At 54.2% G+C, this 20,183-nt stretch overlaps 6 protein-coding genes across 6 annotated transcripts; 3 read left to right on the top strand and 3 right to left on the bottom strand.

Annotated features, from left to right (window-relative positions):
* Positions 1-900: 900 nt before the first annotated feature.
* M406DRAFT_42026 (uncharacterized protein) lies at positions 901-1,301 on the top strand (the record flags this gene model as incomplete). Its single annotated transcript, XM_040924177.1, has 2 exons — positions 901-979; positions 1,099-1,301. 2 exons carry the CDS (start codon positions 901-903, stop codon positions 1,299-1,301), a joined length of 282 nt encoding a protein of 93 aa, XP_040775670.1.
* A 1,239-nt stretch (positions 1,302-2,540) lies between these two features.
* Positions 2,541-4,379, bottom strand: M406DRAFT_70770 (family 47 glycoside hydrolase; the record flags this gene model as incomplete). Its single annotated transcript, XM_040925370.1, has 2 exons — positions 2,541-2,663; positions 2,784-4,379. 2 exons carry the CDS (start codon positions 4,377-4,379, stop codon positions 2,541-2,543), a joined length of 1,719 nt encoding a protein of 572 aa, XP_040776217.1.
* Positions 4,380-6,257: 1,878 nt separating this feature from the next.
* Positions 6,258-7,209, top strand: M406DRAFT_331031 (U3 small nucleolar RNA-associated protein 11; the record flags this gene model as incomplete). Its single annotated transcript, XM_040920590.1, has 2 exons — positions 6,258-6,353; positions 6,496-7,209. 2 exons carry the CDS (start codon positions 6,258-6,260, stop codon positions 7,207-7,209), a joined length of 810 nt encoding a protein of 269 aa, XP_040775669.1.
* A 310-nt stretch (positions 7,210-7,519) lies between these two features.
* Positions 7,520-9,328, bottom strand: M406DRAFT_258597 (uncharacterized protein; the record flags this gene model as incomplete). Its single annotated transcript, XM_040917244.1, has 1 exon — positions 7,520-9,328. The coding sequence occupies one exon, from the start codon at positions 9,326-9,328 to the stop codon at positions 7,520-7,522; it is 1,809 nt and encodes a 602-aa protein (XP_040775668.1).
* Positions 9,329-11,371: 2,043 nt separating this feature from the next.
* On the top strand, positions 11,372-11,935 carry M406DRAFT_55826 (uncharacterized protein; the record flags this gene model as incomplete). Its single annotated transcript, XM_040924558.1, has 1 exon — positions 11,372-11,935. A coding segment is annotated over exon 1 (259 nt), but the record flags the coding sequence as incomplete, so codon positions are not given.
* Positions 11,936-16,341: 4,406 nt separating this feature from the next.
* On the bottom strand, positions 16,342-19,060 carry M406DRAFT_340256 (uncharacterized protein; the record flags this gene model as incomplete). Its single annotated transcript, XM_040921540.1, has 3 exons — positions 16,342-17,019; positions 17,094-18,892; positions 19,009-19,060. The coding sequence occupies 3 exons, from the start codon at positions 19,058-19,060 to the stop codon at positions 16,342-16,344; spliced, it is 2,529 nt and encodes an 842-aa protein (XP_040775666.1).
* Positions 19,061-20,183: the final 1,123 nt, after the last annotated feature.

Here is a 20,183-nt window from a genome sequence, read left to right as displayed (position 1 = left end):
GGTAGACGGAAGATGGCTGTAGACCTGGAGAATTTAGAGGTTATATTTGGAGCCTGAACTGGTTCGGTAGCCATAAGTTAAAGCAGGATGTTTGATCAGCACTTCAAGGCCTATGACTGTCAGTGCGAATACAAAGTATACACGAGGGAATCTGGCACCATTGCATAGGTGACACAATATGAAGTGGTATGATAAACAAAAAAAAAAAAAAAAAAAAAAACTAAAAAAAAACTAAAAAAAAAAATAACTCACAGGAAAGTGTCCTGAACTTTTACACACAACCATGGCTGCGACTGTCTCACCGGGCTATTACATCTCGATAGCCTCAGTTCTTATACTGCCATCTTATTTTACATTGAGGAACACCCGGGAAAGGGATCATCAGTGGATTTGACTCTCTCATGTCTAGCACTAACGCAATAAATCAAACCATGCCCCACAGGCACGAGACCATCAGTAAGTAGCTCGCCTCATCCGGAAAAGTGCGGGGGTGGGTCCGGGACCTTGCAGTCGACCTCTGTCACATGCTTGGGCTCAAGCCGTACCTACCCTCTTCCAACGTAACATCTGCTCATACTGCATCATAACTCATAGCAATTACTTACCCAACCCACTCTCCTCCAGAGACACTGCGTATGCCACGACGAGCCGCTAGATATATTGCCTGTCCAGAAAGAGCGCGGTCCAAGCACAGAACACACAGCAGCAACACTTGCACCAAGCCCCCCCTCCCCCCCCGAAAAAAGGATAAAGAGAGAGAGACAGAGACAGAGATAAACGTCCTCCTCCTCCTCCTCCTCCTCACCCCCTCCGACGACAAGAAGCTCTCCAATACACGTCAAAATGTCAGAACCAGAACAGTCACCACCCCTGCGCGACGCTCGCACAGTCGACGCCCGGATGTCCGAAGTCCAGGCGCAGGACGAGAACAAGCCCAGGCTGACCGAGGCCCAAAAGCGCCAGAATCACATCAGCAGTGGTGCGTGTTTTGTCCTGCTCCTCTCCCCCTCTCCTCTCTATCTGTCTCTCTCTCTCTCTAGAGAACACCATAAAGGACTTTACGAACAAATCACTCACTACCTCTCCAACCAAAAACAGAACAAAAACGCCGCCAAGCCATCCGCGACGGCTTCGACAAGCTGTCCAACATGGTCCCTGGTCTCGAAGGAATGGGCCGCTCCGAGGGCCTCGTCCTGAACAGGACTGTCGAGCATATTTTGCTGCAGATCCAGGAGCGCAAAGACCTCATCGCTCAGATTGAGGCCAAGGGGATCGTTGTCGATGATGTGTATAAGCGGTGAGCTTTTCTTGTCCCCCCCCCCCCAGGGTGGCTCTCACCCTTCTTCTCTCTAGTTTCTTCTCCTTCCTCCATCCATTGAGCATGCGAGGGCAGTTTTCTTCTTTCTTTCATGTTCTTCTTCTAACACTTATCAAATAGAGTTACGCGGATCGACCTCAGCCAGATCAACGTAGAGAACCTCGATCCTTCCGCGATACGCCCTCACAGCCCTTCTTCGAATGCGGACGGCACGAGCGGGGGCGCGACCTGAGTCTTTAGCCGCAGACTTTCACAGGAAAAGAGAGGTTTCTCCCCCCCCCCCCCTTCTCCACCCCCCTCTACAGGACCGCTTGCGCGCGCACCCCGCCTCCTCCTACCAGCGTGTGGAAAGGAGAACTATGCTTGGATGACCGGAGTGTGCCCCGGACCAGTTCGACTGTAGCAGGGCAATGAGTATTTTACCACATCACACCTAGCGTTAGACCCAATGCTGCCTCTCTCCAAATACAGCGAAATGCTCGGCGAAGGCTCATACCTTCGCTTCATCGATGCGGAGCCTAGGGAACTCAAAACCGCATGAGCTGTTCAGCTAGTGGTGTTTGTCGCACGTTGGTGTGGCTATTTGTCAAGGCAGCAATAAAGATATGTATGATCCAGCCAGATGCTTGCTTCCTCCGTATCATGGGTCGTCCCGTACCGTTTGCTATGATGTATCCTTGCTATAGACATTGACATAGAATCTTGCAATGTCTCTCTCAGCCTCAATCATTCATGAAGACCGGATCTCGACACGACATTTGTGTCATTGTTGATGTTTATCTGTGCAGTTGGCCTTTACCCTATTAATGACGTCCTCTGGGGGAATCTATCCCGGTATTTATCACGGCTAAAAATATCCACCTTCGTTATAGATTTTTGCTTTCCCTAATCCTCGTTCTCGAATCCCATATTCAAGACAGCTAAGAAGTCTGACAATGTCAGTACCGACTTTGCCACGGCGGCTTGATAATCGATCCATGGAGTTCCGGTGGGAAAAAGGAAGTTCTAGTTGCCGCCCATCGCACTGCCTTCAGCCCATAGTCATGGAGAAGTGAACGTGGCGCTCTAGAATGCCAAGTCAGCAAATACTCCTGATATTTTCGTCACAGACCACAAGGCAGCAAACAGTGACTTGTACTCACCCCTACGCAACAACGTCAAGTGGATCATACTCATCGGCACGCGTAGTGGATATTGTCAAAATGGACAATAAAAAGGGCATTCAGGGTTTGGGAAGAATGAAAGGATGTGCTTCGGTGTTGAAGACGTAATCATCTAGAGACACCAAGTCCGTCTCAGAAAAGATGAGGTAGAAATATTTCAGTGTCTCAGCCATCCAGAAGCTCTGCGCAGACAAAGTTTAGCATAATCAAGGTCCTCAAAAAAGAATACGATACGTTGCCTTCAAAGAGAAGACACTGAGGCTTCAGGCAGGAAACAAAGCAAGGAGGAAAAAGGAACTTACCTCCATCTTATCCAGCATTCCGCCACCGCCGCTCTGTGTGGCATCCCGTATAGCACTGTTCGCGTGCTCCGTACTCGTCACTTTTTGGATGGCCAGGAACATCTCCCACGCCGTGTCCCTCCAGACCTCCTCACCGGTGATGCGCCACAGGTAGAACAAGCTCTCGACAGCCTCGGGCCGCAGTAAATAATTCTTGATGTACACCGCTGCGACCCCCTTGGGATACCTCGCGCTGCCTTCTTTCTTCCACCGCTCCTCATCCCAGGCGCACTTCTCCAGATTGGTAGTCCGGCAGGGCATGAACCTGAGCTCCTCGGGCATCACGTTTGTCGGCATCACCCTGTACGCCCAGGCACAGCCTCTTGTGAGCTTTCTGCTGGTTTCGATGTCCCCGGGAAGATTGAATAACCTCCCGCCCAGGGCGAACATGCCACCCACAAAGCACGCAAGGTGCTGGGTCTGCGCCATCAGGTCGACGGTCCCTTGGCCATTTGACATGGCGCTGCCGGCGAACAAAATGTCGACGTCCTCATCTGGGAGCATGGGCCGGTAGAGCAGGTATTTCTTAGCAGTCGTCATCGCCCTTTCGTACATGTCTCTGTAGGTCTGATCCAGCCCGCCCAGCAACATGTACATCTTGGGCAGGTACTCATAGAGGGAGTCCTCCATAGAGCCAAGCGTAAACGTACCGTCACCCATGAGCAGGCCGCTTACGACGTCCATGTACTGCGGCCACAGACCCGGCAGTTTCGTCTGGTCTTGCGTCGCATAGAGCCTCTTCTTGACGCGGTCGATGGCGTCAAAGTACTTGGGATCGCCCGTCAGCTGGGTCAGCCTGGTGAACTCGAGGCTCAGGCTGCCGACGTTGGCCGAGATCTCCCTCGCGCTGGGGATCAGCTCGCCGTCCTTGGCCTTCTGGAAGTGAAAGAGGTTGGCGGGTAGCCGGTTTGGGGTATCGAACCCGCTGTACAGCATATCGCCCAGCTCGACGGCCTTGCGCAGCAGAACGGTCTCGTTGGAGAGGTCATAGGCGCCGAGGAGGCCGCCCAGATAACGGATGGTGGTCTCGAACAGTGAACATGTCTCCTGTCCCGGGCCCGTGCTGTCCCAGTCGATGGCCGCGACGTGGGTGAGGGCGTGGGCGAGCTCGGGCTTCAGATCCATGAGAATGAGGGTGTCGAGGGCGTCGACGAGGGTGGCGCCCCAGCCCGAGAAGGTATCGGAGCCGGACAAGGCCAGCGGCTGCAGCTCATCGCGGCCCCAGGCGTATTTTTGGTACGAGGCCCAGCACTTCCTGAATGTCTTTTTGACCTCGCTCCGTCGTGACTCTTGTGCGCGTCCTGTACCTGGGGCGAAGGTGTGTTGGATCCGGTGGAGGGGTTTGGGATGTCCCTTGGGAAGGGTCTCGTATTTCTCTACCGGGTGTGCTTGTTTCCTCCGCGACCAGTCGTAGCTGCTGGGTACATAGGAGGGCCGAATCCTGTGCAGGCTATGCTCGAGGTGATATGGAGAGAAAGTGAAGAGGAATGCGATGACCAGAGACACTGTCACCAAGGCCACGCGTAGCTGTCTACGGTGGCTCTTTAATACAGCCATGGGCTCGTGACGGGGGAAGCGGACGAGAAGGAGATATCCATGTAAAAAAAGACAGCCGCAACGCAAGGAACGTGTCGAAGATGAACAAGCTCGAGGATGAGACCTTGTTCTCGTGAGAAGAAGAGAGAAAGAGAGACAAGAAAGAGAAAAAAAATGAAAGAACAAGAAGTAGAGAGAGGGTCTGTATGGAAGAAAGAGAGATAGGGGGAAAGAAAGAAGAAAAAAAAGGAAGCAGACAAGAACCCAGCAAGACACGCGACTTTGCGTTCCTTTGTCAGATGCTTATGCTTTTGTCTGGAGTGGAAATTCCGCAGTGGACAGCACACCCCAAGAGTGAGCTCATGGCCCAAGTAACGGACTGGCTCACTCACTCACTTTACTCTTGCTCACACTGGCCCTCTTTTCGGGGCTGTTTGTTGGCAGTCATCAAAGTCTCCCTGCACGGCTAGTAGATATCCCTTTGGTAGGAGCAATGGGCTGCAGGCACGCAGGGGGAAGGAAGGAGGTATTCCAGAATGCCCATCTCCGATCCTGAGACCTTACTCATCCCTCCTCGAGGCAGACAGGGCTGATGAGCCATTTGGCTGTGTCTCTTCTTGCTCCACATTGTTTTCAAGTTCATACATGAATAAATCATGGAAAACAGACCTTACAAGGTGGTGGCCCTGGGCTTGGTCAAAGAAGAGAAACGAACATAAATGACATCATCTGAACTAGAATTAATTACCTGGCTCGTATTGGGAAAGAAGGAGCTGGGGCATGGGCAGGACTGCAGCAGCGGCTAAACACAAAATTGCAAGGTCGCAGGTTGGTTGGTCAGTCGGTTTTCTGTCTCGGAGAAAAGAAGAAAGTAGTGTCTGCCCCTGAATAGTATATACGAGTCGTTCCAGAAACGCTCTGTGGCATGTCTGTTTTTAGGGTAGAATATGCTAGTAAATAAGGTCGAGATCATCCCGAGTGGATCCTGGCCAGGATCGCCAGGAGAACGGAAACGTAATTTTAAAAGAGTACAAGTATAGATCAGATGTCGTGCTGCCAAGACCGCGTTGCGTGTATGCACACGTCTCTTTCTCCTCGTGCCACTGGCGCATATCCAGCCTCGCATCGTAGAGATTGATCTGGACAATAAGCAAGGAAAAAAGGGGGAAGATGGAGAAGGCTGTGAGACTGCATCCCTTGCACGTTCCAGCCGGGGTCCAGAAAAGGACAGTCGAACGGGACGAACCCCGGAGTGAGAAGACGCGGGGCCGCGACCTAAGCCATCGTCCCACCGCCGGCGCTGACCGAGGATCCAGGGATGGGTCTTGGAGACAGTGATGGCTGGCTTTGTGGGGTCTCCGGACGCCGTCGTGGCCGTGTCGTAGAAGGGGCCCCGGCACACATTAACTTTATAGTATGTACAGACCAATGGTACGTGTTGGGCATTTTCAGGTCCCTCGATGAGCTTCGTAAGGATGGTAACGCTTCTGAAGTCACGCAGACTCAGGTTCAGATTCAAGCGCTCTTGGTTTGTTTGATGGGGACGACACAATGCGTGGATCGCAGGCGCTTTACGTCCAAGAACGGATAAACAACAGGACGCCTGGCATTCTCGGATGTATGGAGAGTTGGAAGATTGTACATAAGACATGTGTCAAAACAGTGGCTTGTATTTATTCCTAGAAACCGTTGCTGAGATGAACAAATTCTATACTTTAAACTACTTGAAGGAATGAGGCATAGAGAGTCTGCGCTAAGGCCATTCCTTATCTTATCGCAATCTGGAAATTTCCCATCTTCTACTTTACTCTTGCCTTCTCCCAAAGAATCGTCTTTCCTTTCTTTCGCCCAGCAGTCCGCCAAACAAACCTCTTCCTTCCACTACCAAAATCAGAAGCCATGTCCTCATTACGAAACTCAATACAACGCCGCTCGCACCGCGAGAGAGGCCAGCTCAAGGAACGCGAGAGGCTCGGCCTTCTCGAGAAGCACAAGGTACGCTTTTGCTCTTCTTCCCTGTTTCCCACGTCCACACTATCGAATTCATTCGTTTAAACAAACCCCCCCCCCCCCCCCCTATCGACGCATGACGAACTGGGCGCTGACAATTTCCCCTCTCTCTTCTTTCTTCCACCAGGACTACGCCCTCCGAGCCAAAGACCACAAGAAGAAACAGACTGTCCTCAAGAGCCTGAAGCAAAAGGCCGCCGAGCGCAACGAAGATGAGTTCTACTTCGGGATGGTGTCCCGGGGCAAGTTCTCCACAGACAAGCTCGCGGGCGGCAAGAGGTGGACGGGCACGGTAGCAGGCGACAGGGGCAACAAGGCCATGGACGTGGACACCGTGCGGCTGCTCAAGACGCAGGACATCGGCTACCTGCGGACCATGCGCAACGTGGCCGCCAAGGAGGTGGCACGGCTCGAGCAGCGGGCTGTGATTGCTGGCGCGTTTGCCGGTGTTGCTGCCGATGCGGAGGAAGATGATGATGAGGACCTTGACAGTGACGAGGACGACGAGGAACCGCGGCGGACGACAAAGGCACAGTCGAAACCAAAAAAGATTGTGTTTGCCGACACTGCCGAGGACAGGGACGAGATTCTGCCAGAGCCGGAGGACAGCGACGACGACATGGTGGACATGGACGACAGGAAAACGAAAGAGAAGATGCGGAAGAGGCAGAACGCCGAGCGGTTACGACAGAAGCTACAGACTGCAAAGAAGAAGCTCAGCGCCCTGACGGAGACCGAGATGGAGCTCGAGATGCAGCGGGCAAAGATGGCCAAGACGGCTACAGTGGGAGGCATCACTAAGAAAGGGAAGAACTTCAAGGTGCGCGAGCGCAAGAGGTAGCGGAAGAACGTGGGACGGCCCAGATCATTTTTGTCAATCCCCAGCACGCGCCGGGAAGTAAGCAGGGCCGGCCGCAAGAAGCTTTCGAATTATGCCGAGACAGAAGAGGTATCATGGGAAATACAATGCCAAAGAAATAAACAAGAAAGGAAGAAGAAGAAAAACCCAAGAGAGACCCCACGCCCTCAGGTGCAACTCGCCGGCCCATCGTCATCATCTACAACCATTACCGATATATTTTCTTTCTCTCTCGTATCATCCATCGTGCATATCATGAACAAATATTTTTGCCTTCTTTGCTTTGCGCGACTTACAACTTCTCAGAAGTTAGGCACTTGGCAATCAGCGCAATACAAGCCGTCAGCGCCTTGAAGGCGACCGTGGCGCACCATATCAAGCACTTGAAGGTGACACTCAGCACCGAGATGAGGATCCTCGCGCAGCCCGGCGTCCCGTCCTTTTCTTTACTCGACGACAAGTGGTTCTTCAGCTCGCTCGTCTGGCTCTCGAGGTCTAGCTCGAACGACTCCAGCGGGCTCTTGCCGACCTTCTTCTTCTTGTCGCCACTCCCGCCCGTCCCGATCCTGGTGCTCAGCCGGCTGATGCGACTCGACGGCCTCTTGTCCTGCCTGCTGTCCCGTCCGCTTCCGATGGACGGCGGCGGCTCAAAGACCTCGACCCTGCTGAAGTCGCCGTCGGCATGCGCGACCAGCAGCAGCGCCGTGACCGCGACATCAGCCAGGTACACGGCGTCGATCTTGGAGGCGATGCCCGTGTCGATCTCCAGCCAGCCCGTGCCCGTGCCGTCCTTGGTCAGGCGGGCAAAGTGCTGCGGCGACTCGATGTGCTCGAGCGTGTACTCTGTGCGGGACCACGTTGGATTCCGCTCGATGGTGACGCAGAACGGCATGGCCAGGGCCGGGTGCACGAGGAAGTGGCTCCCGCTGTCGTCGTCCCACACGAGCCGTGCACACTCGCGCTCGGCCATGGCGCACGCCGCCGCGTTGGTGTACTGGCTCTCCATGGCCAACTTGGCGGCCGCGGACGGGAATAGAAGGGCCACGAGCCCGTCGTGCGGGGCGTGGTGCCTTGCTTTCTCCTCGATCGTCGTGGCCAGCACCTCCTGCCAGCCCTTGGCGCTGGTCTCCTTGCCGAGGGACAGGTTCAGGCCGCTCCCGCCCACGCTCTCGCTGCTCCCGTTGCGGCTGCGGCTGCCGCTGTGATCCTTGGGCGGCACAGGCGGCTTGTACGGCCGAGCAGGGTCAAAGCGCGACACGGAGACGTTGGCAGAGGTGCTCGTGGGATCCAGCTTGACGCGGTAAAAGGGCTGCTGGGCTCTCGAGGCGAGGGTGTAAATGGGGGCGTCCCGCTCGCAGCTGACCTTGAAGGTGTACACGCGCCCCTCGCTCGCGCTTGCCTTCCACCCGTTGGCTACCTTCCAGTAGTCACGGAGCTGCTCGGTCGTGCTGATAGTGGGCGGCTGGGCAGGGTGCACTTCATTGGCGCGGGGCGGAGGCCACCTACGTGGAGCAGCAGTGTTGGCGGTCCCAGCGCTCTGTGGGCTCCGGAGAGGTGGAGATTGGGGCCCGTTGTTGCTGTTATTATTGGGAAGGGAGGTTGAGTGGTGTTGTTGGTGTTGGCTGTGGGCGTCTGGAGAGGTCGGTGAGTAGAGGCGCCGGCTGATGGCCTCTGGTGGGATGCTCGTGGGGCTGACTTGGGTCGGGTAGTAGTTTTGCTGGGCAAGGGGCACATTGGGGTTGTATTCTGGGAAGATGGAGCGCACAGGTGCTGGTGCTGGGGCTCCGTTGGCCATGTTGCTGCCTTCCTCAGGCGCGAGCGGCAGCTTGGCGATCGAGTTCCTGGACCGCGTGCTGTTCTCCCGCACGAGGGTCTGCGCCTCTGAGAAGGCCGTGCCACAGCGAGGTGGTGGCGATGTTGTCGAGCTGGCCAGAACCACAGGAGCAGGGCGTTGTATTATTACTGGGTCCTCCTTCTCTCCATCCTCTTCCTCCTCCTTCGACAGCGAGGCATTGATGTTGTAGTTGTTGTTGTTGTTGGCACCAGATGATTCCGTGTTGCCTACCACGGCTGCCGGCTTCTTCCCGTCCTTCACGGACATCTTGCGCTCCAGCGGGGTGCGCCTTCCCGTCCTGGAGGGTGAGTCCCGCGTCACAGAGTCGATGGATGGTCTGGGGCCGGACCCGGCGGCCCCCACGTGCTGCTGCATTCCGCCTGAAGGCGATCTCTCCCTGGGGAATAGGGAGAAGGCGCCTCCCTGTGGTAATCTGGGCGACATCTTGACGGGATGAAAATAGTAATCAGAAGTCTTGACACCTCCTGTAATATTTTTTTTCCTTGTCCGTCCTCTCCTTCTATTTTTGATCTCCTTCACAAGGTGGAGCGTCTGCGACTCTGGACCCCTTCGTTCGGGATGGATATGGTGTTGAAGGGCGAGGGAGGGTGTGTAAAAGGGTTTCGTCTCATCCACTCTGCTATGAGTACATTGTCGAGTTTGAATGGTGATGGTGGTGCTGCAGCAGGTTCTTCCTCTTCTTCTTCGTCTTCTACACGTCGCACAATGCAGAAAGGGCTCGGTCGACTCGGGGCAACAAAGAGCCTCACAACCCACCAAGCAAGCAAGCAAGCAAATAAAACGAACAAAAGCTTGACGGGACGGTGAGCAGCTAAAAACAAAAGGGAGTAATAGGAGGAAGAAAGGAAAAAGAAGAAAAAGAAAGAAAAAGTCAAATTATCACAGGCGGATGATGGCAAACATTAATGGCTAGCCACCTACTCCAGCGACTATCAAAAACACCACTCATCACAATGAGCAACAGCAGCCGCCCGTTGCAATGCAGTGTGCACCACAACGAAGCGAACAGGCCTGTCTGATTAGACCGAGATACCTTGCACCCTGTCTGTCTGGCTGTCTGGCTGGCTGGCTGTCTCTCTCCTCTCGCCTTCTCTTGCCTGGGGTATTTTTCTCCTCCTTCAACCGAGAAAAGGCATGGTAGCCACGGCCGTCGCTCTCTACCCGCCCTTCTGCCCAAAAAAAAAAAAGCATGTCTACTATAGTACGGGCTAATTCTCCTCTCTAAGCGCTGTGGACCCTGTCAAGTCCCCTCCACTAGCGGGATGGCTTGCATACGAACATCTTTCTCTGAAAAGAGCGTCGCCGCACCCCCTTGTCCCTTGGAGGCAACCTCGGGGAGAACATACCGACAAAAAGGCTTACACGAAGAGAAGAAAGAAAACAGCGAGAGAGACATACACACACCAACATTGGTGGTACTGTAATGGATGTGGCAGGGGTAGGGTATCAGCACTGGTCCAAATTTAGGATCGCGCACATGTACCATTGCACTCACACACGCCAGAAAAGAAACACAACAAAAAAACCACCCACACCTTTTCAGGGGTCCACGCCCAATCATCTCACCCGTCACACTGCATCTAGACGCCCGGCAAACAACAAGAGTGGGCAAAGCTTCTTTTCGATTCGTCCGCGGAAAAGACAAGTATGGGCTCATCGCGCGCCTGGTCCTCTGATTGGGTAAGTGTATTGTCACTTTTGCCCCCTCCCTCCTCTCTACATAGTACTCTCTCTCTCTCTCCCCACTCCAACCTTTTATTTCCCCTCTCTTCTTTTTGCTTGTTACCGCGCCCACCCTTCTTTCTGGCTGGCCAGGCTGGAGCAAGGTTAAACTTGTGTGTGTGTGTGTGTGTGTGTGTGTGTGTGTGTGTGTGTGTGTGTGTGTGCCTGCGTTTGTGGATGTGTGGATCACGTTGCAAGCGCCTGGTGGTACTTTTTTCTTCTCTCTCGGCAATAGATCTGCTTGGGCGGTTGGCAAAGGTTGCGGCTATTTGTTGAAGGAGGGGCCAGGCCGGGGATGGAAGGAAGTTTGTCGTTGGGCAGCCGAGGATCTCGTCAAGCGCATGGCAGGTCTACGCTTGGGGAGATTCCCAACAGCTCGATGTCACATTGTGTGGACAATACAGCGAGCTGTCACTTTGAACACGGGAAGGTTGGTCCTAAGCGTACCAGGTTCCTCCGTCTTCTTTCTCTCGTCTTTACTTCTCTTGATGCTCTCGTTCACACGTGGTTACTATATTACACGGTCCTCTCCCAAACTTTTGGTCCCGACCACATGGCTCCAGTGGCATTCACGTCAACCTGAGCCTATCGCCTGCTGTCCCAATGAGAAGGGGAGACGCGCGTTTCCGTCATGGCATCCAGTCACCAGTAATTGATTCCTCTATACATGTTACCCCAACATGCGTTCGATTTATTCGTCCAGACTTGTCTTCCTTTTTCTCTTGTTCTTCCCCTTCTCTTTTTTCCCTTTTCTCGAGGATTCTTTGATGCTGCGCCGAGGGGCCTGCCAGCATGTTACCGTTCGCCCCATGGTCTTCTTTCTACGAACACACCCCGCTGGAGACAATATTAATCCTTGGGTCCCAGCTTGGGCTTGCTTGTACTGTAGCACATGTGTTTTCATGTGACGCCTCATGGCGTAGCAAAACGGCTGATTCCAAAGGAGAAGAGCAAGAAGAGCAGACCAGGGTGAGCGAACAGGACAAGGCCAGACTTGTGCAATTACTCAGTACATGGGCAATTCGAGATCCCGCGTGCATTTGCTATCTAGACACATACACAGCAAAGCGCATTCTACCACACCTACCACGACGAAATATGTAAACACACCACAGCTAAGAAAAGTATCTCACATAGCCCGGAGAACTTGTGATATGAACAGACATCACTCACCACCTCAAGGACACAACGCAGCCATGAACTCTTTATCGTTCTGCGTAGACACATCTCTCGAACCCAGAAACTCATTCTGACTGACTGTATGATTTATTGGTACAATCTTTGCTTTACTAGCAGTAAACTCTTCACCACGCGCTGCTATGTATTGTACACACCCAGTGTATCCCTCCAGAACGCACAGATATGTGTTTGCGCACTTTCACCATGCTCAATATCTTGCACAACCATCTTATCATGCTCTGTCTTGCTTTCCCCATCGTGAGAATTTCCTGCCTGATTTAACATGAGCCCAATGCTAGTGTCCCTCTCTCCCTCCTAAGATTTTGCTCCACAATTGCTTCTTCCTTGCTCCATGGAGAGAAAGAGAGAGAAATATTACACGAATAGGAAAGGTAGCCGGAATTTTTCTGTGTGAATACACCCCTCTGATCTTGCGCTTGACAAGGCTCAGATGTCGAATTGAAACCAATACGTCCCTCCCTTTGTAATAAAGGACAGGACAGGAGAGAGAAAAATGAAAGGGGAAGAAAGAAAAAAAAAGAAAAGAAATCAAAGTCCAGCGCCGAAGCAATGCACGAGATACAAATACAATCCTTCCACCCCCCCCCCCCCCACCGTAGAACCCAGAATATTCGTACAGCTAACGTTCATACAGCCTCATGGATGACAATTTTGCCATCGTCACCAAGATGAAACAAAGGGAAAAGAGAAATAGATCCACAACATATAAGAAACAAGATGTTGATATTGTCACAAAAATCCTTGTGGGGCCCCACTAACCCCAGGAGACTCACAGTCCCCGGGCAATTCGGCCGGCGCCCAGCTGCTCCCCAACCGCCCACTAGGCATCCGCCTCTGCCGCGCCGGCGACCTAAAGCTACGCGACGGCGACTCGAGCTCGGCTGGCTGGCTACTGCTTCCGTAGGTCGTCGTATTCGTCAGCAGCGGAGGCGGTGGCGTCGGTGTCCAATAGCGGGCGGGGACCTGGGGCGACGGCGGCGGGGGAAAGTAGTCCCTGGACCTAGGCGAGGCAAGCTGGTGTTGTTGATGGTTTCTCGCCGACGCCGAGTGTGAGAATTTGCTCGTGGGCGACACCAATCCTGTCGTCGAGTTGGGGCTCGTGGGCCAATCGCTGTACAGCTCGTGCAGCTCGAGATCGTTCTTGCTCCCGGCGGTGGTTGCGGTGGGGAGCTCAAAGGGCCCGTGGAGGCTGTCGAAGGTCGACTTGGTGTCCCGGCCAGAATACTTCTTGAAGTCATCATAGGAGCGGGACCTCCTGGGGAAGTCGTCGCGATGGGAGTAGTAGTAATGCTTCTTGAAGTCGCTCGTGCTGCTCGGGGTCGGCGAGGTCGGCCAGAGGTGTCGGTCCTTAGGGGGCGGTGGGGGCGGCAGGGTTGGGGGCCGTTGTGGTCGCGGTGGTCTACTTGATGGTGCTGGTGGCGGTGGCGGTGGTGGTGGCGGTAATAGTGGTGTAGGTGTTGTTGAGATGGATCGGCCTTTCGACTGTTGTACTCGTGATGCCCTCTGTTTCCTCCTGCGGAGCCAGAGGAAGAGACCCAGCGAGCTGGCGATGATGAGAGCTCCTCCTGCTGAGCCGGCTGCTATTCCAGCTATTCCCACAGTCGACAGTGCCTTGCTGTCCGTTGACGGCGACGGCGACGGCGTGATGGATGCTGTCTCTATTGGACATGGTGCTGTCGTCGTTCCAGAGGTCTTATGTTTGAGAGACAAAGGAAGAGACGGTTGTCAGCAGGTGGTTCGTCAATCGAAAACAAATTGTCATCTGTAGAAAACTTACCGTGGCAATCGCACCGGCCGAAAAGTCTCCCGAACGAAACCGTACTGCAATGCTGTTGGCTCCCATCACGAATCCATTATTCTCCGTCGTCGACGTGGTATACGACTGCCCGTCAGATACCGCCGTCACGCCCGCCACGGCCAGGGGTCCACCAAAGCTCGTCGTGCATCCCAGGTACTGCTGGCCTGGCGTTGAGCTCGCCGCACACGTGTATACGACACCCGTCGGACAGCAGGCAAATGCGGTCTCCGTCACCGTGGCCGACACCACATCCGTGCTCGAGCAAGCTGCAGTATACCCACTCGGACACAAGCCAGGCGAGTAGTACTGCTCAGGCACCGGGTCGTAACCACTCGGGTAACAACTCGTCATCGAGGCCAGCGGCCCCTGCTCATAGTAGTACAACGAGTCTGTGTTTGTGGCGTCCCATATCTGGTAGAGGCCGGTCGCAGTCGTGCAGGCCGGCGGTGCGGTGAATGTCGTCGTGAGAGGTCCGGCGTTGGACATCTTTGTCGGGGGAAAAGATGTCTCCTCACCTCGTCTTCGCGGCGACGTGTTCGGCCGAGGCTGTCATCCACCATCGGTGCCTCTCTCTCTTCCCACGAATGCGTTTGTGTGCGGTGGCAGTGTGCAATAGACCAGCGTTGGGGTTGAGTGTAGAGTTCGAAGAAGTAGGAGGGAGGGGGAAAAAAAGATAGGAAAAGAAGGTTGGAAGTCGCCCAACGTAAGCAGACAGGATCGGTAAGAAAGCCGGCCGAGTGGCAACCGGATCTCCCTGGACTGAACTGACAAAGGGCAAGGTCAGGTAATGAAGGCTGACGTGACTTTGCAAGCGTGCATGTGCCTGTGTGTGTCAGAGAGAGATTGTGTGGTGCTAGACAGGACGGTGCAGGTTCTCCTGAAAGGAAAAAAATAAACAAGATTCCGCCCCAGCATCACAGATCCATCCAAAGCATCAATGCAGGTACTGACGCCACAGTGCTAGCACGCCAAAAGTCATCAACGACTGCTTCCACAGACCTCTCTTTGTGTGTGCTTCGCACTTTCTCGAGTCTCGGTTCGTCTCCAGGAACCCTAGAAATGTCGAGCAACGGATGGTGCAAACCAGAAAACGTCCCAGGTGTATCCCTCATTCTAGAACTTGCATCCCCCTTCCCTTGAGACGTCCCTGTTTATGCTATACCTAGGGGGCCGTGCAGAAAGGAGTGAGAGACAGAGAGGTTGGTGGTACAAGGCAGCTGGAAGGATTCGAAAATCGATCCATCGCGGGTATGTTTGCATAATCATGCCAGCGGCACAGCGTGGCGGCCAGGCGAAGACTGCATGGTACTCGTAGCTCAGTGGGACTTGGGGCAGTCCAATCCTTGTTTGGGTTGAGGCTCTAGACCATTTTCTGCAAGCAGCGTCGACATGTTACGGGCTGAGGAATGCGGTGATCTTCAGGCGTAGGTGCATAACCAAGTTTTGTTGTGCCAAAGGTCGTCGTGGCGGGCAGTGAGACCATCCGTGGATCCTATAACAGTGGGCACTTATTGCCGCGTGACGAACCGCCTCGAGACTGTGGTGATGGATGGAATGAGACGTACAACGGTAAAGGCTTGGGCGTCTGAGCCCAATGCAGGTAGCTGGCCACGTTCGCGTGATAGAGAGTGAAAGAGAGGGATTGTCTCCAAAAACTCACACCATTTCTGGCCCCCTCTCCCTTCCTCAGGGCGAAAGAGAAGAGGTCGAGGTCAGCCTCACGGCAATCCTGCTGTAAATAAGCTACTGCGCCTGGCAGCCATCGTCGCTTACTTGGCCAATGGCGTGTTATACCGGAAACAAACAAGCGGGTCTTAGCCCTGGCCCGTGGACGCGATGAGATGACCTTCACACCCTCGGCGCCCTTTCAATCTGATGCTTACCGTCATCCTGTCATCCCCGTTTTTTCTTCTTTATTTTTATTGACAAGAAAGAAATGGCCCTGTTGAAGTCAGTCGAGTTGCCACCATCTTGCCAATTCCATCAAGAAGACGGCGTACAGTACAGACCCCTAGCTGGTTTGATTTGTGAAAAAGGTTGAATTACGACCTCTGGTAACAAGAGTGGGTTAGAATAGTCATTGTTGATGATGCTGTTGTTGACAAAGAAAAATCCCTCTAGTGCTAGCTGGGCCTGAAGGAAATCCCTTGTAAGCACTGTAGCCCCTGTTGCTTGCTCCTTCCTGCTCACAAACCCGCCAAGGAAAACAATCTTGTCGAAAAAGGAGAGTTGAACCTCGACTTGATACGAGGGACGTTGTGTTACTCGATCTCATAAGGCTCGATAACTTTCTCAAGGTTTCTGATTGTTTTGATGAGGGGAAATAAGAATGTCAAGGGACACGTCGTATTCCAGAAGTACCCAAGATACAGTGCATGCATGTACGATAATGTTCTGACCACTTGCTTATCCAAAAACGTCAGGTGCTTTTCAAGATTTGAATACTGTGAACCCGTAGGAGGGAGAGAAATGGAACTTCGTTGTCCGATTACTGCGCTGGCGGCCGCAAAAGCGGTTTCCCCCTTTTCCCTTCTCCCCATTACCCCCGCTGAGAGTCGTCACCACCACCTCCGGTAGGAGTGATATCCCTCTTGCCAAATCGCACTCCAATGTCCCTCCTGAAGAATTTGCCAATATTTTTCAGATTCTCGTTGATCGTGACCTTCTCTCCTGGCGCACCTGCGGGACCTCCGGTGGTGGGGGTACCCAGACGGTCAGACGCATCACGCGCGGCGCTGAGCAGCTTCTCGCCCAGCGATGCCGCATCAAACCGACCTTGCAGACTAGCCGAGCCGGGGCCGCCAGGTAAGTTCATGACTGGGAGACCCGCGCTGCCGAGAGCAGACGCTGAGGTCATCATGAGAGGCGTAAGAAGGGGCGAGGTGTCGACCAGCTGCTTGTCAGCGCCAGCGCCGTCCCGATGGATCGCGAACAACTCTAGCAGGTGGGCGTGTTCCTGCTTGCGCACACCCTTGAGTTCGAGAATCTTCTTAAAGTTGCTGTCGGAGCGGTCCCCAATGTGGATCAGGTAGGCCTGCACGAGACCCTCGGGGGGTGAGGGCCTGACCTGCAGGGTCTTGAGAAGTGGGTCGATGCGCGTCATGCTCTGGTTGACGCGTTTGACATAAGACGCTGGAGGGTTGGAGGCGGATGATGAGTTGTGGAATGAAATGAGCTTCTCGAAATCTTTGACAAGGGTATATTTGTCGAGAAGCATCTACAAGAAAGAAGCAGAGAAATTTAGCAAATCAGCTGCGCACACACAGTGTTTTCGAAAGAGAACAGACGTACCTGCTCAGCACCGCCTTCAGAGATGGGACGGCATAGCACGATATTCGTGATGTAGACCGCCGCCAGACGGTCGACCAGCTTGTCGCAGAAGGCCCTTGCGTATTGTTGTTTGACGATGAGTGAGAGGATCTCTTCGGCTTGGGTGTTGATGTGCTTCAGAAGCTCGTTGACATACGAGCTGGTGTCGCCCACGCTCTCCATGTCCCGCCAGTTCGTGTTCTTCATCTCTCGCCAGGCTCCCTCGCAGTCCGCCTCCACTTTGTGCACCAGCGCCTGGACAGAGGCGCTAGCGACGCCTAGAAACGCGTCCGCCTGCGACGACAGGTCGATCTTGGCCGCAAGCTCCGGGTCGATGCGCTTCTTGATGTTGTCCTCCAGCTGGACGGTGTTGGTGTGCCAAAAGTCCGCCGTGTTGAGAACCAGAACGGTGTCCTTCAGTGCTGGTCCCTGAGGGCCGCCCCGCTGGAGAACTCCCAGCAGGACTTGCTGGGCATACTCCTCCAGGTATTTGGCCAGGATCTTGGCCAGGTCGTGCAACCGCTCTCCCGTCGACAACTTGGCACACTGAGATAGGGTGATCTTGTAGAACTGGAACAGTTCGATCGCCGACGGTATGACAGCACTGGTCGAGAACTCCTCATCTTCCGGGATCAGAGGGTCATTCTTGTACTTGGGGATCATGGCCGCCAGGGTCTTGTCCTGCGACTCGACCCAGAGACTCAGATACGGCTCGAACGCTACGGAGATGGACCCGTGGAAGTTCTGCGTCCGATCATCCGAGGAGCTGAGCGTGTCGATGCTCGCGCGCGGTAGCTCACTCCCGAAGCGCCTCTCCAGGCCCTGCTCGAAGTCCATCGTCTCCTGCAGGCAGCTGAGTAGCAGGTTGACGTCGATCTTGTTGCCGTCGGCCCGCCTCATGCTCTTCTCGAGAATGCCCTTGAAGTCCTCTCTAGTGCCGTCGCAGAAGGACATGGCCAGCATCTCGTTCACCCTCCAGTGCGGCGGGAAGATGACGGCGTGTTCATCTTCGTGCGTCTTGAGCATGCGCTTGAACCAGGCATACCGCCTGCCGATGTTGTCCAGGTTGCCCGCCTCGTCGTTGCCCCTGAACACCTGCCGGTACTCTCGCAGCTCAGTGTTGACATACCACGCGATCAGCCTGCTCTTGGCGGTGTCACCAAGGGCGTCGGCGACAAGGCACGCCTCGACCAAGGTGCCACGGCGCGCGGCAATCTCGCCCTTGGCGAAGGCAATCTCAAAGTCCTCGCAGACCTGCTCGAGCAGCTCCCTCTGCAGGTCGGCGACGTTCCTGCTCAGCACGGCGATCTGCTCGATGCTCCGGTAGCTGTTGAAGTGCTTCATGAGCTGCAGCACGGCGAGCAGCAGCCCCGCACACTCGCGGTACTGGCGGGTCCTGGCCAGCCCGCGCAGCTGCTCGTAGGCGGTGGTCAGCATCTGCAGGCGCTTGAGCGCGGTCATACTGAGGGTCAGGTTGCGCTTGGTGCCGTCGAGGCGCTTGATCTCGGCCGTCATGGTGGTGATGTCGCGTTCGGTCTGCTGGGCGCGGGTGCGCACGCCCTCGATGCGCTGGAACAGCGAGGCGAGCTCCGCCTGGGCCGTCTGCATGCGCTCGAGGGACGAGTCGGGCCGCCAGGCCTGCGAGGCCTCGCTGGTGTTGATGGAGGTCGTGAGCTCATCTTTGTGTGTCTGTAGGGTGGAGGAGACGCGGGCGATGGAAGTGACGGCGGCGGAGGGATGGGAAAAGAGGGCGTTCAGGTGGTCTATGGGATCGTAGTCGACTGCCGTACGGAAGGATGTATGTTAGTGGACGTTGTTTTGTTTACTTGCTTTCAGGAAGGGAGGACTTTCTGGGCCATAGGTACAATGGCCTGCTGGGAAGAGAATGGGGACATACCAGCATCAAGTGATGATGGGTCGAGAAGGCTGTTCCCCTCCACGATATTCATGGTTGTTGCTTGATGGTGGTTTCTGGGAAGTCTATCAAGTCTGGCGACGTTGCATGTGAGACAGCCTCAGCTCGGAGCCCCCCAGTGACAGCTCCAGGGTCTCAGCTCTGCCCAGTGCGCTTGGGCCTAGAGACACAGGGGCAAGCAACGAACAGGGGTACAAACAGCCGGCTTTAAACCTCCTGAAAGCAATTCTAATTCCTAAGTACTACTCTACATATTTTCGATGACAAGATCCAGGCTGACTTAAACTTCTGTGGTTCTCCTCCAAGTCTCCACGATCATGCATATTTATTTAAAAGAACCCCAGGCGAAGTGTAGTCAGTCTACTTTGTTTGAAAGCCCCAAGTGTCATGCCTCAAAGTGCATTTGCATTGGGGGCCAGATCTTCTGCTTGACAAGCCAAGCCAGTGCCAAAGCAAGCTCCCCCCTCCCTTCACCCAAAGTCAGCATCTAGACCACTGTGGCAGCACTCAATGCCCCCTTACCCCTACCCTCCTTCTGCTCTGGCAGTCAGACAGAGAGTCAATCTTCAAATTTTCTGAAACGAAACAGGAAATCCAACAAAACCCCCAAGCACATTCCAGATGCATCATCCCACACTCTTGGGTAAAAATTTCATCGGTTCGACCAATGTCGTCACTGATGTCACCCAGACATCGGGTAGAGCCGAGCCTACCCTGCCACCACGATATTCCGACATGCAGCTGTAGGGATGAAAGTCGCGGTGCCCGATGACAACAAGTCAAGAAAGGAGGTGGACCAAAGAATAATAATGAAAAAATGGAAAAAAATAAAAATAGAAAGAAATAGAGAGAAATAGAGAGAAAGGTGAATTAAAAGGGAAAAGGGTAGAAATGAACGAGAGATGATGCGGAGAGTGCCACTTGTACGCTTTGTGGCTGCATCGCAGCGTGACATTCGTTTCAGGTTCATAAGGCTATCGATGCCCAACATGCAAGGCGTACTGCAAAGTCGACGGCAGCATAGTTGATGATGACTCACAGAAATAAGAAATGGAAACGAAGAAGAATGATAGAATAATAACATCCTAAGCGGATTGCGTGGACCAGTGGGCAGTCAACTCAGTCCATTCCATCCTGCAGCACGCCAGGTGAAGGAA

The sequence above is a fragment of the Cryphonectria parasitica genome (genome assembly GCF_011745365.1).
Source record: "Cryphonectria parasitica EP155 unplaced genomic scaffold M406scaffold_5, whole genome shotgun sequence".
In the NCBI taxonomy this organism is placed as follows: domain Eukaryota; kingdom Fungi; phylum Ascomycota; class Sordariomycetes; order Diaporthales; family Cryphonectriaceae; genus Cryphonectria; species Cryphonectria parasitica.
Note: the sequence above shows the minus strand (reverse complement) of the source record. Positions and strands in the feature narration are given on the sequence as shown.